The 16,506-nt window shown below is 35.8% G+C and overlaps 1 protein-coding gene across 1 annotated transcript; it reads right to left on the minus strand.

Annotated features, from left to right (window-relative positions):
* Positions 1–3,851: 3,851 nt before the first annotated feature.
* On the minus strand, positions 3,852–16,299 carry LOC148301482 (uncharacterized). The gene is made up of 8 exons (XM_088273195.1): positions 16,008–16,299; positions 15,573–15,923; positions 14,708–14,912; positions 11,853–12,327; positions 10,356–10,600; positions 7,957–8,193; positions 6,156–6,347; positions 3,852–4,416 (listed from the first exon to the last, which is right to left on the minus strand). Exons 2-8 carry the CDS (start codon positions 15,833–15,835, stop codon positions 4,255–4,257), a joined length of 1,779 nt encoding a protein of 592 aa, XP_088129321.1. The 5' UTR covers positions 15,836–15,923; positions 16,008–16,299; the 3' UTR covers positions 3,852–4,254.
* Positions 16,300–16,506: the final 207 nt, after the last annotated feature.

Consider the following 16,506-nt stretch of genomic DNA (forward strand, 5'->3'; position numbering starts at 1 on the left):
AATTCATGTCGATTGTACTATATTTTATGAAAACATGTTATGAAATAAATAAAAAGTTTAATTAAAGATTGTGTCTTATTTTTAAAAAATCTATCATTTTATTCTTCTTCTTCATCTTTATGAGCCCTCTGACCTCCACTGCTGGATATAGGCCTCTTCCCCTTCTTTCCATTTCCTCTGGTTGGTTGCTATTTGCAGCCAGTTTTTACAATATTTAATACATACATAAAAACTGTAAAATGTTTTGATAAAATCAAAAGTTAAATGGGTAAATAAATGTAGACAAAGATAATCCACGTGTTTTCAAATATTTTTTATTGTATAAAACAAAATACTTTTTACTAAGTCTTTTTAGGAGTAAATACAGATTTTCAGATAATATACACAGAACATAGAGAAAATCTATGGATTAGATTGGATAGATTCAATTTTATAGTACATTTTTTGTACACAAGTAACCACTTACTTATTTTTTAACAATATATATACATACACCAAATTTCTAATGAACAGGGAAAATAAAATTTTGAGAATATTTGCTCATAGAGCAAGGATATATTTACAGAATAGTCTTCCCTTCTGGCTGCTAGGTTCTGTAGCATCTAGAAGACCTCTCCAGCGACCACTGAGATGGGGGCAGTACTCCCCACGTTGGGAACCCTATGCTAAGGCAAGCATATTAAGTAATTATAAAATGTTGGGTTTTTAATCTATACTAAATGTGAGCTCAAACAGGTGCAATTATCAAAATGATAAAATTCCGCCCAAAAACTAGTAGCACATTAATTTCTAGTGACATAGATAAAGTTCTAGCCCACAAAGATGCTAATGTGAAATAAACAATTTTTAGTGAGTTGTATTTTATTTTTACATCTACAATTTTCATATAAGTTAGTAGTCAAATACTAAAAAAAAAAAAACAATTTAGAATTTTTTTTCAAGTCATATAAAGCTACCTTGACATTGTATCACAAATATACATTTATCATGTATACATTTTTGCACCTAATTACTAGTCATATATTTAGTTATCACCAACAAACCGCATCAGGCGGGACTCAAATTCCTTAAATATATAAAAGAACTCTAAAAATGAAACAATGTAAAGTAGATAAATAATTTGCATAAACACTTAGTAATCTATTCAAACTATACAACAAATACCTGTATGTCGCTTTCTTCAAATAGAGTCGGATTTCAATATTACGAAGTCAAAAACTTACTTCAAATAAGTTTGTTATTTACAAGTTTGTAAGAATATATAATAATAAAACCCTTATCCGCACCCCAATGGTGCATAGGGCACTGCTTCATATAAACGCAGTGTTATCTCGATCGTTTACACATGAAGGAAAGGTGATCAGCCCTCCGCTTCAGGTACCAGTCCAGGGTAATATTGAATAAATATTACAGTGAAAAAATCACTCATATTTATTTGACCCCCCCTGGGAATCGAACCCGGGACCTCCAGAACGGTAGCCGAGCGTGCTGACCATTACACTACGGAGGCGGACATATGTATACATACGGAAGAATATATGTATATACATAAGTTTATTATGAAATGGAATTACAGTGGAACCTCTCACAACGAGTATAATTCGTTCCGGAATTTTACTTGTAATACTTGTCGTGCGAAACCTTTTTTGTTTTGACTAGCGCAGAAGTACCGGCTCACAATCAAATTTCGTGAAAAAGGGACTTGCCCTTTCTCTGTAAATCGTTAAGCGAAATGTCACTTGTTAAGGGAGCAACTTTTTCACATTTATTCAACGCCTGTTATGCAAATTACTCGTTACGAGAGGTTTCACTGTACATACACATGTCCGCCTCCGTAGTGTAATGGTCAGTACACTCCTCTACTGTTCTGGAGGTCCCAGGTTCGATTCCCCGGGGAGGGTCAAATAAACAAAAGTGATTTTTTCACTTTAATATTTATTCAATATTACCATGGACTGGTACCTAAGGCGGAGGGCTGATCACCTTTCCTTCATATGTTAACGATCAAGATTACACTGTGTTTATATGATGCAGTGCCCTATGCACCATTGGGGTGCGGATAAGGGTTTGAATGAATGAATGTACACATGTATGTTTATATTACGAAAAAAATTTAAAAGATATTTCATTATACTGACAACCAGATGTGTGTGAAAGATTTACTAATTTAATTAACGTTTGCGCGGGCCATAAATTTTGTGATGTAGCGATGGTTGTGTAAAACACATTGTGGTTGTGTAAAACAATAGTTTGTAATACTCCATCATACAACCATTCATATATATCTATGAACATACTTACATTAGTGGGTTAAGGAGCTGATTGTGTTGTCATTACTCAAATCATCTAGAAACAAGCCATTTTGTGTTTTCTTATTTAAACTTTCCCAAGAGAAAATTATCAATGAAGAAAGATATTGTACATTCGTTTAGTACATCGTTATAGCAGTATGTATAAATATTAAATACAATTAAAAATGTATTCCCAACTTTTGAAAAGACCTGCGATTGAAACAAATTTATGGTGCACTAATATTTTTTAATTGTTTGGTTAGATAAAATAGGTCCTCATTAAATAAATTTAATTAAAAATAATACAAAATAACAAACATTTTTAAAAACCTAAAGCGTAAAATTTAACCTTATTTAAATAATCCTGAGTACATTATACGAGTACATTTTTTCAAAGTACATTGAGATTTTGAAAAATTTATTCCGACTGACTTCTAACAACACTCCTATTCCAAATATGTACCGATTTCAAATTGTTTTGTGATAATTTGATCTTTTTCGAGATAAGGCAATAACTTTATGCCTTTATGTTGAATGAAACCGTTCCACAAAATCAAAATACGGCATAAAATTAAATGAATTTTAGAAGTAAATATTTTACAAACGTAATGTAATTTAATGTTACAAAATATTTTGTTGTAAAAACAAATATACAAGTCACAGGAGATCTGTACGGCAGTGCTACTTTTTATCATAAATTTTACTTTGGAAACATTAAAAAAAATTAACATAGTTGTTTGGTTACTTCTGGAAGAGCTTCGGGGATAGCTCATGATTTTGAGAAATTGTTTGAAAGAAAAGAAATTTTCATTAATTCACAAGATACATTTCGCTCACTCCTTTCGAGAACGTCATAAATAAAAAATTGACAATTTTCAGTTGTGCATGTTTTCGGAATGCCCAGAAAATGTACTTACTATATCCCAGCAAAAGAGGCATATTTTTAACATAATATTTATCCGCTACAGGGCAGAAAGTGTTGTTTTTGCATTTTGAAGAAAAGGTATTGTTTAATTCTTTTTTTAAATACACTAAATATTTTTCAAATGGAAAAAAAAAACCTCCAGGTTTTACCTTAAAAGATCTGTTACACAGTAAAAAGTTCAATAAGTGACTTGATATTTATTTTTAATACTTTGTATTATATTTTTAAACTTAAAAAACGATCTCCTGAAAAATCACGTTTTTTTTATTTATGTCGTTCTTGAAAGGAGTGAGCGATATACGTATTTTATGTCAAACCAATATTTTGCTCCCGAAAATCAAATAACTGCCCGCATTCTCGCCAAATTTGTCTGGAAAATACCCAGACACAGAAGTGTTGTTACGTAATACACTGTAGTATTTCCAATCAGCAATGTTCAATACCACTTTGTCATTAATATTTATTGATTTATCTCTATTATAAACCTTGATAAACCATGTGGCATACGTATATAACATATAATAAATTAAAACAACATAAAATGATTGACACATTGACTGCCATGGGAATTTTCAGAATTCCGGTCTAAAAAGCCAATTCTTTAAAAATATTCTTATACTTCTTGATTTTTATAATTTTTATAACTATATTTTCTGTTCATTTATTAATAAATTTCTGTTCAGCATTGATTTTTGTTGTCTTCCCAGAAGCCATCTATCCATATAAACAGTGATATACTAGGAATTTCATTGTTGCTGCGGGAATATGGCAAGTAAACGCAGTACGAGATAACTCCTAGTCGGCGTCCTAGCAAAGAACGCAATCTACCAGTTATCTCGTAGTTGGCAATCAACGTGTTAAAATAACTAAGAAAAAAATACAAATAAATTAGAGATATGCATATAATAATATATGCATTCATACAAACATACACAAGCACATATACAAAATATTTGGTAATAATTTACCAAAGTTCCTGTCACTTTACGATGCGTATTACTAGATGGCGGGAGCGGCAGTCCCGGTCGTGGTAACCCACTAGTAGGTGAAGACGATGGAGCGGATGAGGCCGTCGCGCACCGAGTCGTTGGGCGGGCCCACGCCGAAGGAGAAGAAGACCTGGTCGCACACCACGGTCTGGCAGCACACGCCCAGCGGGTACCAGCCCACCTTGTTGAACACCACTCCCACCTTGTACATCTGAGGGGGACCAAACTGGTCATTACCATACTCTGCCCACTGGCTACACAGTACATATACTGAAAGTCTGTCAACCTATACACTAAAGTCTGTTAATTCTAATCCACAATGAATGGCACTTTTAATTGACCGGCATTGTGGTACACATTTTTAGTTTCTGTCAAAGTAAAGCATGGTCAACATATCGCTCACTCCTTTCAAGAACGTCATAAATCAAAAATCGTCGATTTTGAATGTGCATGTTTTCAGAATGCCCAGAAAATGTATTATATCCCAGCAAAAGAGGCATATTTTTAACTTAATATTTACCCGCTACAGGGTAGAAAGTGTTGTTTTTGCATTTTGAAGAAATGGTATTGTTCAAATTTTTTAAAAATATACTTAATATTTTTCAAATGGAGAAAAAATCTTCAGGTTTTACCTAAAAAGATCTGTTGCACAGTAAAAAGTTCAATAAATGGCTAGTAATTTATTTTTAATACATTGTATATTTTTAATATTAATATATATATTTAAACTTTAAAAACGTTCTCCTGAAAAATCTAGTTTTTTTTTATTTTTGACGTTCTTGAAAGGAGTGAGCGATATGTTGTACAGCAAAGTTTTGCCAACATGTTTACTTAAAAACATTTAAAAAAAAAACACTTATAGAACTGATTGAATTTTCAAACATAATATGTAATATGATCTTACAATTTGTATATGAATATAAAAAAATTATAAAAAAAAAACTTGACTAACCATCGCGCCACTTTGCTAAAGGGGTATAGAAAATAGAACCTCGGACCACTCTGTCTTTGCAAACATTCTTCCCCTCTTCCATTCTTATGCATTCAAGCATTTCCAAGAGCAATGTAAGGTATGTAAGAACATACCCGCTGAATATTTCAACTCCTTACCTGAACACTTTGGAGTACCTGAAATACTTATCATGGCAAGTCTTTACATAAATAAAGCATGAATTATACTACTACTAATACCATCAGGGCATATCCGCAGGGGTAGGCAGAAAGACCTTCTGTCCTGACATACACTCCTCCCCTCCTTCACATCCATACATCTAGTCATACATGCCCTCCGATTACGCAGACTTTAGACTGGAGGCCTAGAACAGGACGCAGAAGCGTGGATAGGCTCCAGACAAGATGGCCTGATGACATTAGGAAAGTGGCGGGCCTGCACTGGAAGAGAGTCGCGTCCAACAGAGAACTGTGGAAGTCCAAGAGGGAGGGCTTTGTTCAATACTGGACACAAGAAGGCTGAAGTAAGTAACTAAGTAAGTAGTAAGTAGTATGTAGTAAGTAAGTAAGTAAGTAGTAGTTTTGTCCGCCTCAGCGAGTTAAGCTACCGTGCTGGAGGTCCCGGGTTCGATTCCCAGGGGGGGGGGTGAAAATAAATATTAGTGATTTAACACGGTAATATTTATTTAATATTACCCTGGACTGGTTCCTGAAGCGCAAGAGTGATCACCTTGCCTTCATGTAAATAATGATCAAGACAACACTGCGTCAATTTGATGCAGTGCCCTATGCACCATTAGGTGTGGATAAGGGTTATAAGTAAGTAATAATAAGTAAGTAGTAAGTAGTAGTGGCAGGCACAGGAAGAGAATCGCGTCCATCAGAGAACTGTGGTAGTCCAAGAGGGAGGTCTTTGTTCAATACTGGACACAAGAAGGCTGAAGTAAGTAGGTAGTAGTGTATAGTGCAGGAGCGGATGTTACGTTGTGTGGAGGTTACCTTGTTCCTCTGAATATAGAAGGGCCGGTTGAAGGTGATCTCCAGCAGGGAGCGGTAGGGCACGCGGGAGGTGTAGTGTGTATAGGTGAGGCGCGACCCGTCCGCATCCAGCAAGTGCGCGTACAGCAGCTCTGAGTACTGCCCGCTGGTCGGCCGCGCCTGCGGGTCCTCGCCCATGCCCTGAGTCGGCACCTGACACCGCAACACATTCACAAAATTACACATCCATACGCCATAAGCTAACTCAACCTTCTTCCGCTGTTTGTGTCATGTCGCTCACTCCTTTCAAGAACGTCATAAATAAAAAATCGTCAATTTTCAGTTGTGCATGTTTTCCGAATGCCCAGAAAATGAACTCTATCCCAGCAAAAGAGGCATATTTTTAACATAATATTTACCCGCTACAGGGCAGAAAGTGTTGTTTTTGCATTTTGAAGATAAGGTATTGTTTAATTATTTTTTTTAAATATATTAAATATTTTTCAAATGGAGAAAAAACCTTCAGATTTTACCTAAAAAGATCTGTTGTCTGAAGTGTGATAGATGGTACCAAAATCTAAGTAGCAAGGCGTAAGCAATGAAATTTTTACAATTAGTTTTCAGATAAAACTAAAGAAAAAATATTTTTCATTTCAATAATAAATAAAGAGATTATTGAGTTGCCAATTTAAAGGCTTGGCAACTTCCAGGACTTATGTATGACCTAGAGGTGTTACTACATAATAGGTAAGTGTCACTTTTTCAGTTACCCGATTGGAAAATAGTATTCTTTACTTTCATTAATTGATTCGGCAGTCACTTTGTGGTAAAATCTATCCATTAAATCCATCCACAAACATGTTTTTTTCAAATGCATGTAAACTAGTAAAATAAGAATGAGGGATATTTTATTAGTTTATTTATTGATTTGGCGTTTCATTTGTACAACTCCATTTAAATTTATGTATCAAATGTTAAATTGAATAATTCGTTTGAAAATGCCATAACTAGACGAAACAATTGTATCAAAATTGTTTATTTTGGTGTTTTTTTAACAATAAAATACAACTTAGTAGACTCAAAAACCAGTGTTTGATTTAACTTTTTTAAAGACAATTATGTCTTAATTAGACGAAACGCATCACATATGATCATATATACGTAAATAAAAGTAGAATTTAATCTAATAACTTTGTTTAATTTTGGATATATTACCCAAAAATTTAAAATAGAATGGATAAATATCATGATGTGTGATTATTGGCTAATAAATCAATATGAAAAATCACAAGACTTTCGGTAGCATTCTTATTAAAATATGTGAGAAATAAGGGATGTATGAAAACGAAAAACGTGCGTTCGCATACGTCATCAAATTTCCGTCTTCAAACGTTTTATGATGTCATATGGTTTATTATCTATGGTTTATAGAGCTCTAATGGTAGTAGTGTGGATTGTTTGTTTACCACTACACTACCATTTGTGTTATACAAATATGAGGGTGGACCAAAGACTTCAACAAATAGAGCCGCCAATAATTTAGCAAATGTGACGTCATTCATTGCCAACATACGAAAATAACGTTTTTTCCACGGCGAATTTTCCAAAAGAAAATGATGAATGAAAATATTAATTATATCGGCTGTTAAAAACACAAAACGAGTCTAATACAATCCTTTATAGGTTGAGTATGTTAAATTAGATATTCCTCCCGTCTGACAAAGATCCATTCTACCAACTGTCTGCAATTACAATAAATAAGTTTGATTTAACATTTAGTGCATAAATATTTTGTCGGAATGGGTTCTGGAGAGTGGCCCACCTGGATGCCGACGACGCAGATGTTCCGGTCGACGGTGAAGGTCACGGAGCAGTCCAGGATGCTGTTGTTGAGGCGGTCGGTCTGGTGCACGATGGAGCGCCGGCAGTAGAGCTTCTCGCGCGGCACGGGGAAGGGGGGCGACGCGGGCGGAGACGCGGGGGGTGGTCCGGGGCCCACCGGGGAGCACTCGCGCCCCTCACCCATCACGGGGCTCGGGCTGTCCACCACAAAACTCACCTGTCAATCAATACACACACTTCAGTTCCGTCAAATAATGACTTAGAATTCCTCCCTCACGCATCACGGGGCTAGGGCTATCCGCAACAAAACTCACCTCTCAATACGCATCTCAGTCAATACACACACTTCAGTCTAACGAAATAATGACTAAGAATTCTTAAGACATTTGCTTAGATCAGTTGCAGTTCTTTTAAAGTGTGTCCTGGGGCTTCACAAGGCCTCTGCGAGGACTCCACCTTTATAAGCAGCATGACAAATCTATCCATTATTTAATTTGATCTGCCTACAATAATGGTTATAGTCCAGGAATAATTGACGCAATGCAAAATTAAAGTAATTCAATTTAAATATAAGTTTTACTTAGTAAATACTACTATTTCTTAAAATCTATTATGATATGTGTTTAGATACGTTCCGCATAGTTACGGAGTTTGAAAATGATGCAAAATACATCGAAAATTTGTAATTTATGCCGAACCATACGAAAAGTCAAAAAAGTAAGTAAAGATTGGCGTAAGGACATTCCATTGTCTCGGAATGCACATGTACATGAGGCCGATATTGGCTTGGCTTAGTGGAATATTTTCAATAATTGCCTGTAATAGACCTTTAGCAGACTTGCCGTTACTTTATTTAGTCCAGTACATCATTACTATATTATATTGATTGATTGATATATCCGCCTCCGTAGTGTAATGGTCAGCACGCTCGGCTACCGTTCTGGAGGTCCCGGGTTCGATTCCCAAGGGGGGTAAAATAAATATAAGTGATTTTTTCACTGTAATAGTTATTCAATATTACCATGGACTGGTACCTGAACCAGAGGGCTGATCACCCTTCCTTCATGTGTAAACGATCAAGATAACACTGCGTTTATATGACACAGTGCCCTATGCACCAGTGGGGTGCGGATAAGGGTTTTATTATTATTATTATATGTTGTTGATGCACAATACGGCCCGTGTAACGTATGCGTGCAATTGATACAAAGACCATATTGTGAATGTGCGCATTATAATAAATCTACCAATATTTTTTTCAAAATTCAAACAGTACCAAAAATAGAAGAAGAAAAAAAAAACCATTGTAAAAATATTTACAAATATGAAACAAATAGTAAATAAATGTGTTTTAGGCGTAAGCTCAAAGTTATTAAACCAAATAAAAAAAGGGAAATATTAATGCAAAACTAAAGATTACAAAGCAAGCTTTTTTGTTTGAAATCACAAATTTATGTATATTCATGTCTTACGCGGCGGTCGCATCGCTACGCTAGCTATTGCGGCTACTTGCAATGTCTTTTTTTCTCGTTTTCAGATACTTATCAGAGCTAACATTACAGAATTGTTACATTTCGACTTCAACTATGATCAATAAAAGCAACCTTTAGGAATATTTACATTTTCCCCGTTTTTAAACCACATTTTCATATATAGATATCACCGGTACACGCGGAAGTCTTTTAGCACCGCAAGGGAAAGGTTAAAAATAATAATAATTAAAATAGTAATTTGTGTCGGACCCATCATCACGGTTGGAATCGAAAGTAGAGCGGACACCGTTGGCACAAAAAACGCGCTTAGAGTGTCAGAAACGAAGACTCTAAGAAGCATATCTGGCGAGAGTCTTCGAGATAGAATAAGAAACGCCAGGATAGGTGAAATATGCGAGATCGAAGATGTCGTTAGGCGAGGAAGGCAACAAAGGAGACAACGGTATGCGCTTGTGAAGAGAATGGAACCATCCAGACTCCCCACATCGCTCTGTACGGCCAACCCCATGGTAGACGACTACCGGGCAGACCACCAAAGAGATGGGTCGATAGCTGGGAATCGACATCGCACGAGGCTAATCCCTCTTAAAAACAGGCCACAAGGCCTACAACAAGATGAAGAAGAAGAAGAAAATAGCAATATGCCTGTCCATATACTTATTTTCTGTACAAAGAGTTTAATAAATACAAATAAAAAGAAAATAAATAACTCTAGTTAAAATGCGAATCAATATAAAAAAGTTTTTCGGGTAAAAGTAAAAAAAAACTTTTTTGGGTAAAAGTAAAAAACTTTTTCGGTTAAAAGTAAAAAAAACTTTTTCAGCTAAAAGTAAAAAAACAAACGAGGCGGTGTCGTGCCGGCTAGTGAGAAGGCGGACATACTCACATGCTGGAAGCGCGCGTTCCGGCGCGGCTCCGTGGAGGTGGAGAAGCCCTCGGGCATGGGCACGCCGCAGAAGGGCGAGGAGATGTTCATGAGGATGGCGAAGGCCTCGGCCTGGCTGAGCAGCGAGGAGCGGGACACGCCCGAGGCAAACTGCTGCGGGGTCAGCGTCAGGAAGCGGATCTTCTGCAGGGCGTTGCGGATGCTCTGCGGGGACCCGGAGGACGACTGCTTGGCCCGGCACGGATCTGACAACGTAATGCTCTTACTGTCGCATAGTAAAAACAAAAGTTCATATAAAATATGAAAATGAATACAGTAATACCCCGCTTAGAGCTGATTTAACAACATTTTGAGTGTGTCCAAATACATGAATATAATAGATGAAGAAAAATATGGAAGTCTGGCTTCTTCATGTCACCAATAAAAGTCTCTTGTGAAAATTCTAGTGATTCTTGTACAATGTCTCGAAATTGAATCATATACATATGTATATAGAACTTCCAAGAATTTGAGCAGTGTGGTAATACCTTTATACGTATATTATAATACTTTTATGTAATACGTAATTATATTACGGAAGAATACAAAAATTCTGAGCCCGTATCTATTTTATTTTATATTCATATTCGAGATGTAGTAAAGACATCACAGGGATGGGAAGGTTAACAAACTTCACAGTAACCAGTGTGTTCAGTATGTGATCATATATCGCTCACTCCTTTCAAGAACGTCATAAATAAAAAATCGTCAATTTTCAGTTGTGCATGTTTTCGGAATGCCCAGAAAATATACTATATCCCAGAAAAAGAGGCATATTTTAAACTTAATATTTACCCGCTACAGGGCAGAAAGTGTTGTTTTTGTATTTTGAAGAAAATGTATTGTTTAATTAGTTTTTTAAATATACTTAATATTTTTCAAAGGGAGAAAAAACCTTCAGGTTTTACCTAAAAAGATATGTTGCACAGTAAAAAGTTCAATAAGTGGCTTGATATTTATTTTTAATACATTGTAATATATTTTTAAATTTCAAAAACGTTCTCCTAAAAAATCAAGTATTTTGATTTATGACGTTCTTGAAAGGAGTGAGCGATATGTACAAACATGGTGTAAGGTTATAACACATTCAGAATATGCAATACTTTGATTTTTAACCCTTTCCACTCTGACCATTTTTTCTCATAACTGATCAGCCACTCTGATCAAAAAAATGCAACATTTTTCTACCATTAAAATAAATATTTTGGTTCCCTAATTTTGGGACACTGGCAATTCGTATGACCATGTTAATTAAGATTAACTGTATTTATCTGAAATATTTTTTGGTAGAACATACTTGGGTGATAGAGAAATCAGTGATTAAAGTTATACCTGCGCCGGGCCAGAGATTGTGGCCCACAGAGCTGCCTACTAGAATCATACGGGCCAGAATGTCTGGCCTACAGAGTGGTAAGAGTTAAATGCCCTAAATTTTTAAATGGCTGTGTAAACAATTACCTGGATTGGATATTTTTGGATTCTTGTTCAGGCAAAGAGGCGCATTGCTCAAACTCAGGTTAAGCGAGGAGGACGACGGAGTGCTTGCCAGATCTATGGAAGAGTGCTCCATCTCGAGCTGGGCATCCGTTTGGGCGGGGGGCTCCTGAGCCGCGTCGGCAGGGGACTCCCGGGCCGCGGCGGCGGGGGGCTCCTGGACCGCGGCGGCGGCGGGCTCCTGGGCCATGCGGGCAGTGGGGTCACGGTCCGCGGGGGCGCTGACGGGCGCGGGGAGAGTGGGCAGCTGAGGGAGGCTGCCGGCCTCCGCGGACATCACGTATCCCTGGGCGTTGGCGTACCTGACCGCCGCGTTGAACAGTTCCAACTCGCTCTCGATGTTCAGGTAGTCCTGCTCAAACACCATGATCATGGTCCCGATTTCCACCTCTTCGAAACTCACTTCGGATAAGACTTTCATCGTTTGTGTGCAGATTATCTAAAAATTATTTATATAATAATAATAATAAAAATAATAATAATAATAATAAATCTTTATTCCAGCTTGACTAAGTGGTGTGTGCAATACGGCTGTCCAAACTTAAAATACAGTAAGGGACATTTTTTTTGTAGTACGTATTTTTTGCATTTTTGGACTAGAAGTAGATTCTACTTAGTCCAAATATGCAAAAAAAACATACTATACAAAAAATGTCCCTTACTGTTTTTTGAGTTTGGACAGCCGAATACTTAGTCAGCCATATATGTTTTACAGCATTTTATTTTATGAAATGAAATTAAAATAAAAAATGAATAAAAAAAATAATAATGGAAAGAAACGGCGAAAGAAAAAAAAGAAAATTTGGAGAGATGTAGATGAAGATTAGCTCGCTGGCAAACGCAGCACTGTGCTCCAGTGCCTCCACATATCCAGCCCCCATATATGAAATTTTATTTAATTAATTGTTACGCTGCTTTGTCCGCCTCTGTGGTGTAATGGTTGGCATGTTTAGCTACCGTACTGGAGGTACCAGATTCAATTCCCAAGGGAGGTGAAAATAAATATTGGTGATTTTACACTCTAAAAACTCTGATATTTATTTTATATTACCCTGGACTGGTAATAATGAACTGAACTTATATTACCCTGAAGCGCAGGAGAGATCATCTTGCTTTCATGTAAGTAACGATCAAGATAATACTGCGTCAATATGATGTAGTGCCCTATGCACCATTGGGTGCGGATAAAATTTAGAAGAAGTTACGCTGCTTCTGTAAGGTAGAGAGAGAGGATAGATCGCTAAACTTCTCTGTGTTTGCAGACTTCTGACTTTTCTACTTTCACGAGGATTTATACTAGATCAGTGATAAGCTTTGGGTTAGAACAGTTTAATGGAACAAATTATGTTTGTAACAAGAAGTTTCACTGTAGTTTTGTACTATTTTTTTATTATGCTAAAATTATTCTTACTGCTGTAAGCATTTAAAAAAAAAAAGACTAATTGTTTTTATTTTATAATTTTATTCCTGGTAAGGTTAGATTACATTTGCTAAGAAATTAAAGGTCCAGTATTCTTGGATTAAGGGAAAATAAGTCGCAACTTAATTTTCCCTTAATCCAAGTAACATTTTAATAATAATAATAAAACCCTTATCCGCACCCCAATGGTGAAAAGGCACTGCGTAATACAAACGCAGTGTTATCTTCATCGTTTACACATGAAGGAAAGGTGATCAGCCCTCCGCTTCAGGTACCAGTCCAGGGTAATATCGAATAAACAGTGCAGTGAAAAAAATCACTTATATTTATTTTATCCCCCCTGGGAATCGAACCCGGGATCTCCAGAACGGTAGCCGAGCATGCTGACCATTACACTACGGAGGCGAACAAACAAGTTACATTTTACACAATTTAATATCTTATTTAAAACAGTATTTTTTTACTGAAAAAAAAATTTTTTCTTTAAAATAATTATATGGTTTTGAAAAGAACAAGAAGAGTTATTGAATGGTAAGAAGTAAAATATTTTTTCAATATATATTAAAAAAAGAAAAATTTACATTCTAAAAAAAATTTGAGCGTAAACACACGTCCAGCCTTAAGTGCGTTGTAATTTGAATGCTTGAGATCTAGGCCTTAACCGGTTAACTGCCAAAAGCGTCTTAAGACGCATAATTTTCTGTGAACGGAACGCCGCTCATACAAAAATTACGTCTTAAGAGGCACCGTTTTAAATGGGCTTTTAATAAAGAAAATCAATTATTTAAAATGTACAAATATATTGAACGCATAGTGACATCTATTGAGAATATCTTTGCATACTTAGAATTGAAACAGAATTTGTTTTTAACACTTGAAACGTAAATTAAAGAGAGCTTTGTCGTCGGATCAACTAATGGCGCTCAGGGTTGTCCAATAATCCCCGAGTTGCCGTCACTGCTGAATCTGATGACAGTGATTTTAGTGTCGATTCTGATGATTTTTAATTTTTTTAAATCATAGTGTGTGTGTGTAAACTTTTAATATTAAACTAACATAAACATTTACTTTTGATTTATAATTTAGTTTTCATATTATCTATGACAAATTTCGTGACAACCCTGCACCATGAACAATTAATTTTATGATTATGGATAAATGACTGCACGACTGAAGCCCTCTTCATTTATTTGGTAAGTTTTATAAATAAATATTAATACACTTTCAATAACGATATGTTTAGAAGGTTTTATTTTTATCGTAAAATTTGCGGCGTGCTGGGTACCGACATACATGTACCTGCCGGCAGTTAAAAGGTTAATGCTTTCATAAAACTTTACCTGATCTCATCTTATCTAGCCTAACCTAACCTAAGCCTGAAAATAAACAAAAATTTTACCTGTAAGCATTTATCCATAAGAATCGGCTCTTCGAATAGTTTGGCAAATTCATACGCTCTGCACGCATTCTTGGGGTAGAGATCAGACCACAAATATTTAGTGCATTCCTCCACCAAGTGTGGCATCATGTATTTTTTGGCCCCGTAGCACAACTCACACGCTTTGTCAAATGAATTTATGTTTATATTATCTGTGTACATGTATCTGAAAATAAACGATATTATTATTAAGGATAGTCGAGAGTGACTTATAATATAGAAAACCTACTCTGGAGGCGTTGGTATCATAATATAAAATGGTGTTGTTTTTAGAGATAAACAAATTCAAATTTCCCGCAATAAATTGATGGTGTACCCGCCATGTTGCATGTTGACATATCGCTCACTCCTCTCAACAATGTCATAAATCAAAAAACTTGATTTTTCAGGAGATCGTTTTTAAAGTTTAAAAATATAATACAATGTATTAAGAATAAATATCAAGCCACACTTATTGAAGTTTTTACTGTGCAATAGATGTTTTTAGGTAAAACCTGAATGTTTTTTCTCCATTTGAAGATTATTAAGTTTATTTAAAAAAAAAAGAATTAAACAACACCTTTTCTTCAAAACGCAAAAACAACACTTTCTGCCCTGTAGCGGGTAAATATTAATTAAAAAATATGCCTTTTTTGCTGGGATATAGTACATTTTCTGGGCATTCCAAAGACATGCACAATTGACAATTGTCAATTTTTGATATATGACGTTCTTGAAAGGAGTGAGCGATATGACAACAAACTATTAGACGTAAATAATATTGGTACTGCATCTCTTCTTATTGTAATAAGATATTCAAGTGACATTTAAATACGTTTAGACTTACTCTAAAAGTGCCTTGAATGCATCCGGTTGAACATCCAATATTGGTATTGGATCATTTCTTTCGGCCATCCCCCCATAAAACATGGCTTCGAATACGGGAGAAGCCATGGCCAGGATTAGCTTGTGTCCTTTCACCAGCACCTGGTTGCTTTCTGACCCTACCAGGAAACTGCAGTCGGCCCATTGTCCCGATTGGAGAAGATATCCACCTCTTTGCTTTAATTCCTTACAAGAAACTTGCCAATCGCACGAATTAGACGCCATTTCAAATAGTAAATCCTTCGCAGTTACATCAAAGTGCAAACACAAATATCTCGGCCCGCGATAACTTGCGGAATTATGAAACCCTCGGCTGAAATAATTTTGAGCAATTTGAGGCCAGTTCTAAACAGAATGTACAATTTCAGCTTATCAAAATAATTCGTTTATCACCCACCTTCTTAAAATAAATATCCACGAGAGTTACCAAAACAAATTTTGGTCTAGAAATCGTATCATCGATAAATATTATTTTCGAATAACGTAAACCTCACGAAAACGTCATAATCGGTTTATTTTTATCTCACTCCATTTGAATGAAAACGATGAAAATAATATTACATACGCACGAGAGAATAAAATTTTGGCCAAACGTCAAAAGCTGGAAAAATAATACGAAAAGCCAACAAGAAGCGATACGAAATTACCAATCTGAAGTACGTTTCGCCGCTGAAATTCTGAAATTTACTGATCAAATCATGCGCAGATCATGCACTAGAGTACTCTATCGACATAGTTTAGATGACGTTTAATAGAGATTTGTCGCACTATTGTTACCCGAAAAAATATAAACAATATATCTGTACTCATTTTATACGTCATGCGCAGAATCGAACGAGTTATGATTTTTTTATAAGCAGACCATGTTTCGTCTAAGCTAAGTTTGATGAAGTTTG

Source organism: Brachycentrus maculatus, unplaced genomic scaffold, assembly GCF_059751285.1.
Source record: "Brachycentrus maculatus isolate JH-2025_06_01 unplaced genomic scaffold, ASM5975128v1 h1tg000559l, whole genome shotgun sequence".
NCBI classification, from domain to species: domain Eukaryota; kingdom Metazoa; phylum Arthropoda; class Insecta; order Trichoptera; family Brachycentridae; genus Brachycentrus; species Brachycentrus maculatus.

Coding starts and splice junctions, on each gene's coding strand:
- LOC148301482 (XM_088273195.1), bottom strand. CDS start 15,835: ATGGCGTCTAATTCGTGCGATTGGCAAGTTTCTTGTAAGGAATTAAAG. Junction 12,328..14,707: donor TTATGGATAAATGCTTACAG/GTAAAATTTTTG, acceptor AATAATTTTTAG/ATAATCTGCACACAAACGAT. Junction 8,194..10,355: donor GGAACGCGCGCTTCCAGCAT/GTGAGTATGTCC, acceptor ATTGATTGACAG/GTGAGTTTTGTGGTGGACAG.